Raw genomic sequence first — 17644 nt, forward strand, 5'->3', positions numbered from 1 at the left:
TAATACATATGCACATAAAGCAATGGAGCAATCCCCAGTGTCCAGGCATGCTAAGTCACCTTACTCCAACAAATAAAGGTGTGAAATTTCAACTTTTCCATTTCTAAAACATTGTTCTAAAGTACCTGTAATGCATCCCACTATTCTTTGTGGTGCTATCATTTGTTTAATGCCCGCCTGGGTGTTCAGGAGGCATTTCGCTGGGAAAGGGACAATAAAAAGCATGAGAGTTCTGTTTTTTATTCTAAAATATTATTGTTGAGTGCAACACATCCCACTGTTCTTTGAGGTACTATGGTTTGCTTCATGTCTGTTCCAGAGGCATTTTGGCTTGGAAAGAGTTCATAAAAGCATGAGTTTGCTGTATTCTCTTTTCTAAAATATTGTTCTGTTACACACCCCACTGCTTTTTGCAGTAATCTTTTTTTAAGCTCGTTCTGACCTGTTCCAGAGACATTGTTAATAGAGTTAATAGGAAAGGATTAATAGAAGTGTGAGAGTTCAGCCTTTTCATTTCTAAAATATTGTTCTTGAGTGTTGGTAATGCATCCCTTTGTTTTTTGTGGTACTATTGCTCATTTAATACTTGTTCCAGCCTGTTCTGGAAGCAATTTGGTCTGAAACAGATTAATAGAAGTGTGAGAATTCCATGTTTTCATTTCTAAAATATTGTTCTCCAGGAGAATATTGTTCTCCTGTATTTCAGGGGTTTTTTTGGCAGTAGTATTGTTTGTTTAATGCTCGTTTAGGACGTTCAGGCTTTTACTCTGCCTCCTATTTCCTAACAAATCCAGGTGGGTAGCCATGTTGGTCTGAAGCAACAGAATAACGTTCTAGTCCAGTGGCACCTTTAAGACCAACTAAGTTTTATTCAAGGTATGAAAGCACACAGTTCTTCAGATACAATGAAATGGAAGAAAACCGTTTAAACGTATAGACAGGGCTGAAAAGCAAATTAACATATAACATGATGTAGACATTTTGAGACAAATCAGGAACAACAAACCAAATATACTGGGTCAACAACAGCCGTATGGATCAAATTAAGAGGGAACAGCCTCCTATTTCTTAACAGTTATGGATGGTTTCCGGAATGAACAACTCAGCCGCAAGAGGGTGGATGCGGAAGTTATAATTTTACTCAACCTAACCACTTCGAAGGCATTAGCTACGAATTGGAAACCGGAACACAGAGAATTGTGGCTGCAACTGTACTGGAACGAGTCTGATGCCAGAATTTCAGCTATGCCAGGCAGGAACGCTATGCATTACACTTCGTCCCAGAAACTATTATTACAATACCCTCTTCTCACCACGGCCTTCCTGTCTGCATCAGGGACATTTTGAGCCATAAGAACTACGATTCCCAAATTGCATTGCGAAAACCACACACCAGCTTCCGGTGGCGCGTAGTTTCCGGCTCAGATCGGAACCCGGAGTCCGGATTCGATCCGGGTGCGAACATTCCAAAAGCAGGTAATGCCAATCCCCGCCTTGCAGTGCGCCGTTCTGTCGTTTCCAGGAACCGCCCTTACTCGCTGCTCGGGACCCTCCACCAGGGGCTCCTCGTCCCGTCCATGAGGTTGCCCAGGGCGGCGCAACGGAGCCCATGGTCCGGCCGCGCCTCCGTCTTCTCCTCCTCCCCTCCGTCCCGCTCGCCTCCTCCACGCCGCCTGTTCTTTGTTACAGGCAGTCGCCGCCAGCTGCCGCGCGCGCGGTGAAGGGGCGAGGCGGGTCCGAAGCAAAACCCGGCGGAGCCGCTCCTGGATCCCTAGCCGGGCCCAAGCAGTCGGACGCCTCCCCAGTGCGGCGCAGGATGGCCGAGCTCGTCTCCTCTGTCCCGTCCCGTCCCGGGTTGTTCAGCCCGAGTCCCTCCCTCTCCGTCTGCACCTTAAAACGGGGAGGGGCAGCTTGCGTGGGGCCGGGGAAGGAGAGAGGAAAAGAACAAAATGGGCATGATTTGGAGCTGCCCAGTAAAGGGTGGGCTCCGCTGGAGGGTCGCACGGCCCCGGTTAGTCTCAGCGCTCGTTGGCTGAGTCAGTAGAGGACGGGGCTCGCTGGTTTTGCTCCGCCACTCTTTGTCACTGCACTGGTGCCTGAGGCGCTTTTCCAAAAGAGGAAAACGCCTCATGAGGGGCGTGTTAAATCTTCAAGTTGCCACGAGGCTCCTCTTTTATTTTGGGATTGTGTAAAGGTTAGCTGTTTGATAAGGGGTGATGTGGGGATCGTGCCTTTTTGCATTTTTGTGCTGCATAGTTAGGTGTTGGATCACACCCAAGATCACTTCCTTCTCTATGCGCAAATTACTTGCATGGATTGCAATCCCTATAACAAGCAAAACGCGCTGAAAGGATTTTCTTAAAATCCAGCCTTTTACCGTTTTTCCACTCACAATAAAATAAATGTTGATGGTAGGTAAGGTATCCCTAAAATACTTAAAATTCTTTCTTGCATTCTGTTTCGCCATCAACACATTCCCCTGCATTGTAGAGAATCTGGAAAACCCTGTCAGCCAAATTTTCTTAATGTTATAAGTAAGGGAGGATTCTCCAGCAAATTGTGAGGACTGGGTTTTACATCACTGATGACAGCCGTAGGTGAAGACATGTATTTTTCTGTTGGTTTTGAAAGGATCATAAAATAGTGATGCGCCAACAACAGTTGTGCTGTATGAGTATTTTCTTACATGCTAGTTTATATTAACAGCAACATTTTCCAGAATAATATATTGATTTGGATTTAGTATGCTCATTTTTTTCTGATACACACACATTCTTTTCTGCTAATGTGCATTAGGTCCACATTCTGCCTATTCTCTTGATACTATGAGTAAAGGAGGAAGCATGTGTGCTTGAAGAGATTTGTATAAACTGAATCGAAAACACAGCTGCAAGTTATATGAATTGCACAATTAACTTTAATCCTACAACACTTAATGGGGCCAGTGTAGTTCATCTACTAGACAGAGTCATGTTTAATATTACAGCCAAAGATTCTGCAGGGTACTGATGCATCTCATAGAATTATACTTAGATAAAAATGTTAATTAAGCAAACAGCAAAATAGTGGGAGGTGTTAGATCCTGCTTGTAATTGTTCAGATACAAATTCATGTGTTAATTCACCTGTACTTTCCCATCATTTGTAAAATGCATGTCGATTACATTAATCCTGCAAATTTTAGGCATGTTTATTTCTTCAGAAACCAAGTGGTTGTAACATCGGGACCAGACTTTTCAGTGTCAGAATCCTTGCTTTTTTAGCTACTCTGAAATATGACCTCTGCACTCTACATTGGCTCTTTTTTATGTCTGTTAGATCTATCTTCCATTATTTGTCCTCAACAGTAGTATACCAGTTAACAGTATATTGTGTTCATTTGCCTGGTACCATTTCCCCCAGTTTTATGACTGATATATGTTCTTCCAAAAACCATGGCAATACAGTAAATATCAGTTTGGATAATATATCTGAATTAGGAGCCATGTCCCTGGAGAACATAAATGAAGGCATTAAACATCAAGGAGAAAGGACAAAAAATCATATTCCTTAGACAGGACTTTTAAAAACTACACATGCAGAAATACTGTTATGGGATTCAAAACAATCTTGCTTTTGTCAATATGTTGATTTTTATAGCATGCTTACAGAGACTAGTAATACAACAAAACAAACACTTTGCTTGACCTGTAAAAAATTATTGTCAACTTACATCCTCATAGGGGCATGAGGATGGGAAATTTGGAACAAAGAGATCTAAGAACTCCATTCCACTTCTTATTCCTTCCTAATAACTCCCTCCAGAAGTGGCCTTTCCTGTGTAAAGACCATTGAGCTATAGTTGCATGTATTTGCATAGACTATATTTGTATAGATTTGAATGGGTAGCCATGTTGGTCTGAAGCAATGGAATGAAGTTTGAGTCCAGTGGAAGCTTTAAGACCAACAAAGTTTTATTCTAGGTCAGGGGTGGGGAACCTTTTTTCTGCCAAGGGCCATGTGGATATTTATAACATCATTCATGGGCCATAAAAATTATCAAATTAAAAAACAGTGCTCCACTGTGGAAGAATGATTCAGGCCAGCGAAATTAACGCAAATAATTGTTTTTCTATTTGAAGTCATGTGAAAGCCTAATCTAGCATGTACACACACACATACACCTGGCCCGCTGCCCTAGGCAAATGCATAGATCCAGGGCTCTTTTGTAGAAAAAGCCCAACAGGAACCCTGCAAGCATATTAGACCACAGCCCCTAATATTAGCATATTAGATCACACACTTATTAGCATATTAGGCCACACTGTCTGGGATAATCAAGTGCAAACTGAACTGTGAAAGAAACTTTTCCAAGCCTTGCAGCCATTCTGGCCTGCCGGCCAGGCCCCAGGGAGGCTGTTGCACAGCACATCTGGGCCCTGTGATCCCTGCCTGGCCCTGGGGAGGCTGCCGCACAGCGCGGCTGGGCCCCATGATCCTCGCTGCCCAGCCAGGCCCCAGGAGGCTGCCACATGGCTTGGTTTGGTCCAGCAATCACTGAGGGCCACATGGAGTGACCTCGAGGGCCATATACAGCCCTTGGGACTGAGGTTCCCCACCCCTGTTCTAGGTATTAGCTTTTGTGTGCATGCACGCTTCTTCAGATAAGTGTGCATTCACACAAAAGCTAATATCCAGAATAAAGCTTCATTAGTCTTAGTGTCACTGAACTCAATCTTTGTATATTTGTATGTGGGGCTTTTTTTGCAGAAAAAAGCCTGGCAGGAGCTCATTTGCATATTAGGCCACGCCCCCTGACATCACCATTGCTTCACATAGGACTTTTTTTGTAGAAAAAGCCCAGCAGGAAGTATTTGCATACTAGGCCACACCCCCGACACCAAGCCAGCCGGAACTGCGTTCCTTCTCAAAAAAAGCCCTGTTTGTATGTCTTTGTACAGTTGCATGTTGCCTAGACTGCGTGAATGAATGAGAGAATTTAAATAGGTCTCTGAATGTGCAGAAGAGCAGCCTGAATAGCCTTCTGTCATCAGAGCTTGAAAGCTAAGCAGAGTTAGCAGTAGTTAGTAGTTGGATGGAAGCCCACCAAGGAAGACTAGGTTTGCTGTGCAGAGGGGGACCATGGCAAACCATTCCTGGTCATATCTTGCCTTGAAGACTTCATGAGGGCTGGAGCTTGACACTTTATTATTATACACGGTAGTAGGTCAGCATACCTTGAGGTGGAGCAGCTGCTAGGGCCTAAGACCTCTGGTGGGAGCTGCTGCCTCTGATCTCCACCTACATACCTCCCCTGCCATATGTCTGTAGTTGTGCTTCAAACTGCCCAGAGTCATAAAGGTAAGGCCTGTGGGTGGTGCACAGTGGTAGCACTCCTGGTAGCAATGGGAGCAGCATTCACAGATGCATACACTGGCCAGTGCTGTTGGGAAAAGGATGTGCAGGTGATGCAGGCAACTGAGTATGGAGGTCTTGCAAGCAGAAGAAGGCCAGGTGGGGTATACAGATGTGGGGGTAGAAAGAAGGGCATGAAGCCCCCCCCAAACCTCCCCCCCCCCGAAACTAGCCCTGTGGTAGAGAAAGAAAGTCAAGTGTATTTTTGCATGGCACCTATTAGTGAGTGACCAGTAGCTCATAAGCTACCTGTTGGAGACCACAACACAAGACTGGAGACGACAATGCTAGTATTGCCATCTGACTTTCCCTTGGATAGTTTATGAAGTGGAGATTTGTCAAAATCAAGAAATACAATCTAGATCCAGTCCTCTCCCATTGCTTGATTCCCCAGCCAGGAATCAGGCTGCTCAGCTCAGCTGAGATCCTGGGGCAAAAGACATATTTTGGGAGGAGGGAATGAATTAGTTAGGCTGAGTGTTCTTCAGACTTTCCCTCATTCTGTTGTTCTCCCAGGATTCATGCTGATAATCTTGAAATCTAGATCTGAGCCGGGAAGAGAAAGATGAACCATGCCAATGCAGCACTTGGATGAACTGATAGCAGAAGAATGTATAGCAGAAGGGAAAAATTGCCCAAATTGATTTGCCTTATTTCCCAATGATAAATTTCTTCAAGTCTAACTAAACCTCAAGGGCGTAAGAGCCCCACTGGATTGGATCAGTCATCTCAATCTGGCAGTCTCTTTGCAAAAACAGCTGGCCAGATGTCTCAGGCAAATCAGTCATGAAGGCAACATCTCTTGTACATCTACATCATCTGGTATTTCAAGGAATGCTTCTCTGAATGTGGACAATCTATTTAAATATCCTGGCTTCTACTTTAAAAGAAAAACATGCAAGTTATGTTTTATGGTCTTTCAGACAAGGAGACTACCTTTGCCTTGCAGTCTGACCCTGCAGTCAGGCATCCTTCTCCACAGCTGACTTGCATTGTACAAAAGCCTCCACTTTAAAATTTGATTCTGAAGTCTTGCTCTTATAGTAGTTGAGAAGAAAACCCTCTTTTTTAGTTAAACAAAAATCCACTCCATTCTTAAGTAGTTAAAAATGTCTTGATGGGAGCTGTTGCATTCAGAGTTTTCTTGAGTAAATGGTATTCTTGAAATATGTCAGGGTAGGTGCTATTGCAAATATGCAATGTTATCAATAACTGCATGAAGTATGATTTATCAATAATGAGCACAATATAGACAAATGAACAAAACTAACCTTTTTGGCATAGAAAGGGCAAGGCATTAGTTACAATCTAAATTTTGACATGTCTTTGACAGTGATGCTGTGACAAAAAAAGTTGTTGCAATCTTGGGGTGTATCAACAAATCACAAGATGTCCTAGTCCCCCAGTACACTGCATTGGCCAGGCCGCACCTGGAGTATTGTGTGCAGTTCTGGAGGCCTCTCTTCAAAAAGGATGTGAACAGAATGGAGTGAGTGAACAAGAGAGTGACAAGGATGATCAGGGGCTTGAAGATCAAGCCCTATAAGGAAAGGCTGAGGGACTTGGGAATGTTCAGTTTGGAGAAGAGGAGGTTGAGGGGGGGGGCATGATTACTCTCTTGAAGTATTTGAAGGGCTGTCACTTAGATGAGAGCAGGGAGCTGTTCCTTTTGGCAGCAGAAGTTAAGACTTACAGTAATAGGTTTAAATTAAGGGCGGGAAGTTGAATTGGGTACCTAGGGAGTTGGTGAGCTTCCCCTCACTGGCAGCCTTTAAGCAGTGGCTGGACAAACATTTTCCAGGGATGCTCTAGGCTGATCCTGCATTGAGCAGGGGATTGGACTAGATGGCCTGTATGGCTTCTTCCAACTCTGTGATTCTTTATGTCTTGTGGTTCATGAGTACATCATGAGGGATGGTGGCTCAGTGGTAGAGCATCTGCTTGGGAAGCAGAAGGTCCCAGGTTCAATCCCTGGCATCTCCAAAAAAGGGTCCAGGCAAATAGGTGTGAAAAACCTCAGCTTGAGACCCTGGAGAGCCGCTGCCAGTCTGAGAAGACAATACTGACTTTGATGGACCAAAGGTCTGATTCAGTATAAGGCAGCTTCATATGTTCATATTCAAATACATTCTTTCCAGGGTTCCATCCTATTGTCACATTTCCCCAAAGCTCACGTTCTTCTCTTTTCTGATCTATTCCCAGCATCTCAAGTTAGTGGGGTGGGAATGTGAATTTTCTACACTGGCTAGTGCTTTTCCAGCATTTCTTTTCATGCCCAGTTATCTGTTAACTCCTGGAATTCAAAGCTAAATGTGGCAGTTCTGTGCTGCATGCTCATTTTTAGGCCTTTTCTTTAGACTGGTAATGCAGTCCTAAGCAAAGGTATGCCCTTCTATTCCAACAGATGTGGAAGGGTACAATACTGCTTCGGATTACACTATAAGGACTGTTCTGCTTATTATGTGAGTCATAAACCTAAAATGAATCTAGTTTCTAAAAGTGCCAGACTGATAATCCCAGACACAAGACAGATGCAGAATAGTAGAGTTGAAATGTGATAGAGTAGGAATTATAGGGACAGCTGAATATATGAATGAATGTCAAACTCTTTACTGGGGCCCATTTAGTGAATACATTACAAGGTAGAGAAGTATTGCCAAATTATGCATCTGTGACAGGCCATTTGCCATTTTACATCCCAAGTAGCTCCTTTGTTCTTCAAGGAAGAATGAATCCCACCTGTTCTTTGAGGCCTAAGAATGTCGACTGTCATCTTTATTAGTAGCTTTCCTTGGAATACTACTAGACTTCATATTCTTCTGTGGCAGTGAGTATACTCCAAGCTTGGGGGGGGGGGGTGTCAGAGATATTTAGGATTTATTCACTCAATGTAACCACTTCACTATCTCCCCACCCCAAGTCCAGTTTATGGTGAAACAAAAATAGTTTCTCAAGGTAGAGTATCAAAATGGTTCTCAGAAGCAAAGTTAGTTTCTGAACATAGACAACTCTTGGATTCCTGTTCCCTCAAGCTGTGTTTTCACCAGCATAGCAAAACTATCCCAGCCTTGGGAATCTCATATGATGGCTGTTGACAAGCCTCTGTGAAGGACCCTTATGTTTAAAGGATTTATTAAATTTCCTGGGTGGGAACAACCTCTACCACCTGCCATGGTATTTGCTTTCAAGCCACATTAGTGTTTCCAACATGATGTTTTCTTGCCAGTTGTGAGTATCTGGAAGCACTGAGCAGTGTCCTACCTAGGGTTGCCATCTTTACACTTAAGGATATTTTTTAGCTTCGTCATGGCTGCCCTTTTGGTTAATGATGAAGCCAAGGAATAGAAAATCTTGAACAATTTCAATTGCATCATTGTCATCCTTAAAGTTGTGCAATTCCTTTTGTCTTCTTGATGTTCAGCTATAATCCTGCTTTGGCACTTTCTGCTTTAACCTCCATCAGTAGTCATTTCGCCTATTTCTGCTAGTAATGTGATGTCACTTTCATATGTTCCTTCCACCAAATTTCACTCCACCTTAATCTAAACCTAATGCAGTTTTCTTTATGGTATGTTCTGCATTAAGACTGAAGAGACATGACAATAAAATACATCCTTGCCTGACACTTGTCAATTAGAAGCCATTTAGCTTCAGTCATATGGGATGGGGACTTTGGTATGGAAAGAAAATAGGCAGGAGTGAGTGAAAAAACTTGGTGGATTCAACCCAATATCTACAGTATGTAGACCCATATCCAGAAAGATAGTATGAGAGAGCATATCCAGACAGATTAGGATCCAGAGTGGAAGAAATAAGCAGGAATCACTGGCAACCAGGGCTTTTTTTTTAGTAGGAACGCAGTTCCGGCTGGCTTGGTGTCAGGGGTGTGGCCTAATAAATGAATTCCTACTGGGCTTTTTCTACAAAAAAGCCCTATGTGCAACACTGGGGTGTGGCCTAATATGCAAATGAGTTCCTGCTGGGCTTTTTCTACCAAAAAAGCCCTGCTGGCAACTATTTAGAAATTTGTTGCATGGTGACCCTGTGAATTGGTAGTGGCCAACAATATTCAGTTGTGTAGGAAAACCAGTGTTGCCATCTCATAGCTTCCTGGAAATCTGGGGAGATGAGGAAAAAGTATTGTAATGCTAACCCTTTCATGCAGTTACCGCATGGTTCCTGTTTGTTTCCATATATAGATGACTCAGCAGTAATCCGGGTGTTGCCCAGAGTAGCATCATATTTGCATTTATTACGGTGGATGTTGAAGCATAGTTGGAAGGAAACTTGTTGCACTTAAGTCCTATTTATATTGCACTTATTACCTCCCTGATCTATTTGATTTGACATAGTTTTACATCATTTAATCCGCCTCTTGTTGAGAAAGGCAGACTGTAAAGTTATTAAAGAAAAAACAGCCAATAATGTTCACATTGTATGCTGTTTCATGAAACAGCACTAAGAGTCTTACTAAATAAGAGTTTATTCTAATCACCTTGAGTGCTCAATCTCTCAGTTTATCTTCACATTAAATACTGTCACATGAATTTATTATCACATGATAGGATCTCAGAGTCAGTGATCTGTAACACAATTCCCATTGAACATAAGATGGGTCAAAATTATACCTTGCCTCTGAAAGCGCACAGAAGTATTTTTACAAGGATGCAGAAATCTATGTAACTCTGTGGGGAAGTATTTTGTCAGGAAGTGCCCAATAATCTAATTGGTGTTGTCTCTTCTGTTTTGACAGAGATCAGAAATGGCAGATGATGGCAATGAGGAGACCATGTTTATTTGTGAGTATTCCTCAAGTAATGGCAATTTGTTAAGAAGTCAATGTTTTAACTGGTTTTTATTGCTTTTATTTGTATTTATTGTATTTTTAAATGTTGTAAGCTGCCCCCAGTGCCTTGTGTCAGGTTCCCTGACAATTGGGTCAGAGTGTCAGATGATTGTGCTGTACTGAGGTGTTCATTCATATTCAGTCATTCCTATTTCTTTGCACTATATTGCACCCCTATATTTTACCCTCATAACCTGGATTGTATACTCATTTTCTCCCTTGCTCAAACATGTATCCATTTGTGCTTGCTTTGGCATTTCACTTGCTGGTAACTTTTCACAAGATGTGCAGGAGGAAGACTTTGGCAGTGGAACTATTATGTGTTAGCCTTGGCAATGTCTGGCTTTGGGGGAGGATGCAGGTTTCTTGGCCAGATGAAATCGAGCACCTGGAGAAGACTCTGTGTTATACACCTAATCCTGAACCTTAATGGACAGGGACTGACTTTAGCTTGCACACCTTTTTTGCTTCGTATATTATTGGTTCTGTTTGTAAGTTACCCTGTCCTCTGCAATGGTTTCGTAGCACAAAGGTCCATTGCTCTGTATTGATCTCCAATAAACTTCTGATCATTTTCATATGGCTGAGTTGACTGGTATCAGTAACTGGCAAAACCTCCCACCTTGTGGGGAGAGGGTGCAGGGTATAAAATAAATAAATAAACCTATGGGAAGATTATATGGAAATCTGCCCCATTTGCAAGATGTTTTGCAGACATTTGCTGTAATTTTGACAGAATAATTCCAGAGGTATTCTCAGAGTGATAAGCCTGGTTTCTCTGCAAGTTTTTCCAGCTGTCATGGTGGGCATTTGTCAAGTTCTGGCTGTATGTGAAATCTGGAGGTGATTCAGGTGGTTGATGTGATCACTTTTAGATGTTTCCTTCCATCCTATAGAGCCCATTCTGAGCTTTGCTTTTCTAAGTCTTTGAGGTTGGCTGACTGCTTGAGCATAATTTATGAAAACTTAAAATAAACGTAATTGAACAATGGTTAAAATGCATTTTTATGCCTTGCCTACTCTGTAGCAGTAATGCAGTAATGGTTAAAAAAACCATGTGTTTGCACAAAGCCGTGCTCTTCTGAGTAATAAAAGGTTTGCTCCATTAGAACCCATATGAACATCTAGACTGAGTGTGGGATAAATATATTTTAAAGAAACAGATACGTCTGCTAGGCTGCTAACAAAATGGCATTTGTGGTTGTATGTATGCTGCCCCATTTACTTTGAGAAGAAAAAGAAGAGGCTTTTATATCCCATTTTTCTCTGCTGTAAGTTGTCTCAAAGTGGCTTACAATCACATTCCCTTGCTCCCCACACAACAAGCACCTTGTGAGACAGGTGGGGCTGAGAGAGCTCTGAGAGAATTGTGACTGGCCCAGGTCTCCCAGCAGGCTTTATGTGGAGGAGTGGGGACTCAAACCTGGTTCTCCAGATTAAAGTCCACTACTCTTAACCACTACACCACGCTAGTTATTCTATAGTTTACTTTATAGAAATTTCAGCTAGTGTTTCAAAACCACAGCAAAGAATAGACCAACCCCACCTTAGGTATTACATTCCAATATTATGATGCCTTAAAGTGTTAATTTGCTTTCCTATTCTTTCTCTGAACTTCATAGTCTTTTAAAAAGAACCTCAAGGCCATTTCTGGCATTATATATATATATATACTTGATATGCATTCTTTAAATATAATCTGCATCCTTCACTTGCACATTAGACAGACAGACAGATAGATAGATATACTGTATATATATATGAATGGATGTCAAGTTATGGGTCCAGTGACCGCTTTTTATTCATGTTCAATATAGCGTTTGACCTGAGCTGAAACATGTTATGATTTTGTTTGTATGATTTGTTACCTTGGCAAATGCTGGATTGCTGATAGTGTGTTGAGAGCCTACACACACACATACACACACATGTCACTTGACTGTACACTCTGTCTACATGCTCAGGTGGGAGTATAGTCTTATTGTACCCCCCACCCGGTGGAACTTATGAACAACCCAGGACTCTTCTGCAGAACATCACTTAAGTGAACTTTTAGATGTGGCAAGTACAAGTGCTTTAACTGGTTTCTGGTTGGTTCCCTTCATACATTTATAAATGATTTGGGAAATATAGCATTGCAAACTTCTCTCAAAGTAATGGAATTAAGGATACATCAGTAAAAAGTATAGGTTGTAATTTTTTTCTAAGTTCTGTGTGAAGCATATATTAAATAATCCTATTTAAACAATCCTAAATTGTATTTTTTGTTTGCTATAGGAACTGAATGTGTGTAGGGGGATTGTGATGGGTGGGGGAGAAGGGAGAAATTAATTTCCACCTACTAATACCATGGATGCCTATGCCTTCACTATCATTTTACAAGGCAAACAATTTGTTTCTTCTAATAAAATGGTACTATTGCTATGTGGGTTATGCTGCCCTTTTCTTTTTTGTCCAAGATAACCTTTGTAGATGTACAGCAAGCATAAGAGAACACATAGTGCTGTTCAGTTGCACTGACTCTGCAGTGCTGACAGCTATGAAGCTTTTTAATGTTATACAGGCAAGCTAAGAAGATGTGTTTGAGATACTGGTAATAAATTATAGTTTAACTCCATTTGGGATTTTATTAGGGTGCAGTACCACAGGAATAGAAGCAGAGGACTGGGTGCTGGAAATAATTTTTAAAAAAATTATGACACTACTGCTGACTCATTATGAATGGCTCCAGCATTATTTGCTTGTGTGTTTGTTGCTGGTTGGGGAAAGGGGCTTGGTTGCATACCCAGAGGAGGATTAATTTAGGTTGGCATGTTTTTGTCACAGTAGTTCTTGCTGTCAAAGAGACAAGCCACTGTTTAGTTTAAAAAGCAGGTTGTGTCTTCAGCAGTAGAAACCATTGTGGTTTTAAAAAAATCCAGACATTAAAGGCTTGGCAGGAATCCACATTTCTTGAAGATGAAGATATTGGATTTATATCCCACCCTCCATTCCGAATCTCAGAGTGGCTCACAATCTCCTTTATCTTTCTCCCCCACAACAGACACCCTGTGAGGTGGGTGGGGCTGGAGAGGGCTCTCATAGCAGCTGCCCTTTCAAGGACAACCTCTGCCAGCGCTATGGCTGACCCAAGGCCATTCCAGCAGGTGCAAGTGGAGGAGTGGGGAATCAAACCCGGTTCTCCCAGATAAGAGTCCGCACACTTAACCACTTAATTTCTGCCCTGACAATGCATGTCTCTTCTTTGGATCCTGAGTTGGACACTTGTTGGGAGTGTTTGCAGAATAATGAAAAGACACTACAGTTATATACATGTGTATTTTAAGAAGCTGATGAGAGTGCTTCCAGTTTTTAGGCACACAGATTATTCTATTTGCACTATCTGAATCAATTCACAATATATAATTTTCATGTGTTTCTGCTCCTTGTGTTAGGCATCTTTCCTCAATTGCAAAAAGTATATTTGAAGCATAAGTTCTTTGGAAATTTTATCACTTAGATGAAGTGAAATGTAGTCTTGTTTCAACTGGGTATGTAGCCACTGGTTTATGGAATATCGCAGAAGATGGAATTAAACTGGAGAGCCTTGAATGTCCTCCCTGGCTACTTACTGAGAAAGTTAGTCCAAGATGGTCTTTCTCTTGTCTGCCTCCAGGGTGTGAAGACTGTAGTCAGTATCATGATTCAGAATGTCCAGAACTGGGACCAGTAGTGACTGTCAAAGACTCCTTTGTATTAAGTAGAGCAAGGTAAGTTGAATTTCAAATTCTGTCATTTTTTTTTAAGCAAATGAAACCAGAGCTGCAAAAGAGAATTCACTGAACTTTTGATCTTTCTTTTTTGCCTGATGTTGGAGACTTCACATGTACCCTGTTCTGACTGGCTGCTAAAATAATTCTAAACTACTGCTGAAAGTTTTTCCCAGTCTGGCATAATTCAGTACTGGGAAGGCAATGAAGATGGCTCTGCAGCAGAGAATAATTGGAAAGGGTGTGGCTCAGTGGTAGATCCTCTGCTTGGCATGCAAAAGGTCCCAGGTTCAACCCCTGGCATCTCCAGTTACAAGGACCAGATAGTAGGTGATGAGAAGGACATCTTCCTGAGACCCTGGAGAGCTGCTGTCAATCTAAGTAGACAATACTGACTTTGATGGACTGATTCAGTATAAGGCAGTCAGTCAGGAAAGAAATTCATGGCTATATGTCTCTGTAGGCTTCACATTGTATTTGGACTAGAGCAGGCGCAGATTGGCCCTTAACACCATCTGGAGACATCATGATGACCAGTAGCCTAAGGGGCTTCCCCCCTGTTTTGGGACTGTCCCAACCCCAAAGTGGCCCCTTATGAAGTGGGCAGGGGCAACTGCTGATGCAAGTGGGCAGCCCGCATGAGTCCTTGATTCATGGGAGCTAGGGAAATTTTAGCCAATGTTGAAACCGCTTGCAGAAAGACAGATTTCCTTCTTCATCACTGGAGGTGTTAATGAAACTGCCGGCGCTGGGATTCAGGGGTTGGCCTTACAATGGCTCTCCTCCTTTCTCCAGGGTTGGGGACAGAGGGTAGTGATAGGGGAGGAACTATCCCAGTGGCACCCACTTATATGTGGTGTGCCACGGGGGCAGTTCTCTCTCCAAAGTTATTTAACATCTTCGTGCGCCCCCTTGCCCAAATTGCCCAGAGGTTTGGGCTGGGTTGCCATCAATATGTAGATAACACTCAACTCTATCTGATGATGGGTGGCCAGTCCAACTCCTCCCTGGAAGATCTGTCCATGGCCTTACAAGATGTGGCAGGGTGGCTCAGGCTGAGTCGACTGAAATTGAATCCGACGAAGACAGAGGACCTGTATCTAAGTCGTCACAGTCAGGGGCCAGAGGTCTCTCTACCAAACTTTGATGTAGCGCAACTCACGCTGGCACCTAAGGTTAAAAGCTTGGGAGTGCTCCTGGATCTGTCCCTCACAATGGAGGCCCAGGTAGCAGCCACTGTCAAATCAGCCTTCCATCATCTTCTGCTGATAAAGCAGTTGATTCCCTTTCTTGAACGCGACAACTTGGCAACAGTGATCCATGCTACAGTCACCTCAAGATTTGATTATAGTAATGCCCTCTACATGGGCTGCCCCTTGTCCCAAATCCGGAAGCTGCAACTAGTGCAAAATGCTGCATCCAGGTTGTTAATGGGACTTCCTTCACGGGAACACATTCAGCCTGTGCTGAAAGTGCTGCACTGGCTTCAAGGTGCTGGTTATTACCTTTAACATCCTACATGGCCAGGGACCTGCATACCTTAAGGACCGCCTTTCTCCGCATGTATCCCAGAGAGTACTTTGGTCAGGGTTACAAAATCTACTCTTGATCCCCAGCATTAAAGAGGCCAGGCTCAAGATGACCAGAGCCAGGGCCTTTTCTGTTGTGGCTCCTGGCTGGTGGAATGAGCTTCCAGAGGAGTTTAGAGCCCTGCGAGAGCTCTCACAGTTCTGCAGGGCCTGCAAAATGGTGCTCTTCCGCCAGGCATTTTTGAACTAAAATCTACAACAGAAAAAAACAGATATTAAATCATCTGACCCAAAGAAACAGATACCATTTGGCCCACCTCGAACACTCTACTGTGACCTGGAACTGTTAGATCAAATAGCACTTTATATTGTTTTATATGTTTTTATCTATGGTGCACTTTATATTTTTATGTGACAGCTTATTAATACTGGTTTTTTATGACCTTTCAATGTAAGCCGCCCTGAGCCTGCTTCAGCAGGGAGGGTGGGATATAAGTTGAATAAATAAATAAATAATAAGACAGATGACTGAGCTGGGGTGAATACTTGCTTACTATGTAAGTTTACCATCCTTATTTGAGTCATTACTTTATATCATTTGCAAAGTGATTTGCAATTGGTCTTTGCAGTGGGCATGCACAAGCTCATTGTAAATTTGAGACTTACTGTAGCTCTATTGAATATAGCACCTTAATTTATTGTAGTTTTAAATTTTATGTAACTGTTTTTTAAATGTATTTATTAACTGTATTGTAAAATTGTTTTATACAAAATCATGGTATATACCATGTCCTGTTAGCCGCCCTGAGCCTGCTTCAGCGGGGAGGGCGGGATACAAATAAAATTTATTATTATTATTATTATTATTATTCAGATTTTAAATTTACTGCATAGAATTTTTTTTAGTATAGGGAAAACACATATACATGATTTCTAAACAGAAGTGTTTTGGTGGTGGAATGTGCCATCATATCACAGCTGACTTATGGTGACTCTGTAGGACAGGGGTGGTCAACGGTAGCTCTGCAGATGTTTTTTGCCTACAACTCCCATCAGCCCCAGCCAGCATAGCCAATGGCTGGGGCTGATGGGAGTTGTAGGCAAAAAAAACATCTCCAGAGCTACTGTTGGCCACCGCTGCTGTAGGGTTTAAAGGCAAGAAACATTCAGAGGTGACGTGCCATTGCCTGCCTTTGTGTCACAACCCTAGTATTCCTTGGAAGTCTCCCATCCAAATACTAGCCAGGGCTGATCCAAGATCTGCCTATCCTGGGCTATCCAAGTCAGGTTTTACTTAAAGGAAAATCATAATTCCTAAAAGAACATTTAAGGTGATGCTGAAAGATGGCAGTATCAGAAGAAGACTTCCATTGCTTGTGCACACTGATGTTCATACCATATAAAAGTGCAGAAAGGCCAGCTTCTTGTTCCATCAGTGTGGCAGGATGATTTCAAACTTTTGGATTTTGCACTTGCTAATTATTAGCTGTTTTTGACATTACTGCGTTGAGGGGTGAGGTTGAATTACTGTGTTGAGGGATGAGGTGAATGCTGGCAGACATGTACCAGACACAGTTCATTTCTGGCCTGCTCTGACTTGTCCAAAATACTATCTTTTTAGGTCTTCGCTTCCCTCCAATTTGGAGATCAGACAACTTGAAGATGGAACTGAAGGTGTTTTTGCAGTGACTCAGATGGTCAAGCGTACCCAGTTTGGTCCCTTTGAATCCAAAAGAGTTGCCAAACTGGAAAAGGAGTCAGCATTTCCATTGAAGGTACCATATATTAAGGCTTAGGTTATATGTCTGTGTGACAGTTTTATTCTGCTCTTTCTCAAGATAGGTTAGATAGAGAAGAGTGAGTGGTGCGCTCTCTCTCTTTCTGCATACGTATATGGGGAGGGAGGGTATTTTGGAATTGTCATTGGGTAGGACTTAGTAGGAATAGGAGTCCAAAAAGTCCAATACACTATGGGCTTTGTGGCCAAAACCTGGAGGAAAAATGAGATTTTCACAGCCTGAAGAGGTTGTGTTACATCAAAGAACAGAATTCCTATTGCCAGAGGCTATCTTCATCATGGGAACTAGTTTCTAATAGTTTATTTTTCATGTCACAACAATAATACCT

The 17644-nt window shown here is 42.4% G+C and overlaps 1 protein-coding gene across 3 annotated transcripts in view; it reads left to right on the forward strand.

Annotated features, from left to right (window-relative positions):
• The first annotated feature begins 851 nt into the window (after nucleotides 1-851).
• PRDM15 (PR/SET domain 15) overlaps nucleotides 852-17644 on the forward strand; it is an 83072-nt gene continuing 66279 nt past the window's right edge. For all 3 annotated transcript variants that reach the window (XM_060234222.1, XM_060234223.1, XM_060234225.1), the window contains exons 1-4: nucleotides 852-1476; nucleotides 10147-10192; nucleotides 13895-13988; nucleotides 17139-17292. In XM_060234222.1, coding sequence (XP_060090205.1) covers nucleotides 10156-10192; nucleotides 13895-13988; nucleotides 17139-17292 — 285 coding nt within the window. In that variant the 5' untranslated portion in view covers nucleotides 852-1476; nucleotides 10147-10155. The remainder of the gene's footprint in view (nucleotides 1477-10146; nucleotides 10193-13894; nucleotides 13989-17138; nucleotides 17293-17644) is intronic.

Source organism: Heteronotia binoei, chromosome 3 (genome assembly GCF_032191835.1).
Source record: "Heteronotia binoei isolate CCM8104 ecotype False Entrance Well chromosome 3, APGP_CSIRO_Hbin_v1, whole genome shotgun sequence".
In the NCBI taxonomy this organism is placed as follows: domain Eukaryota; kingdom Metazoa; phylum Chordata; class Lepidosauria; order Squamata; family Gekkonidae; genus Heteronotia; species Heteronotia binoei.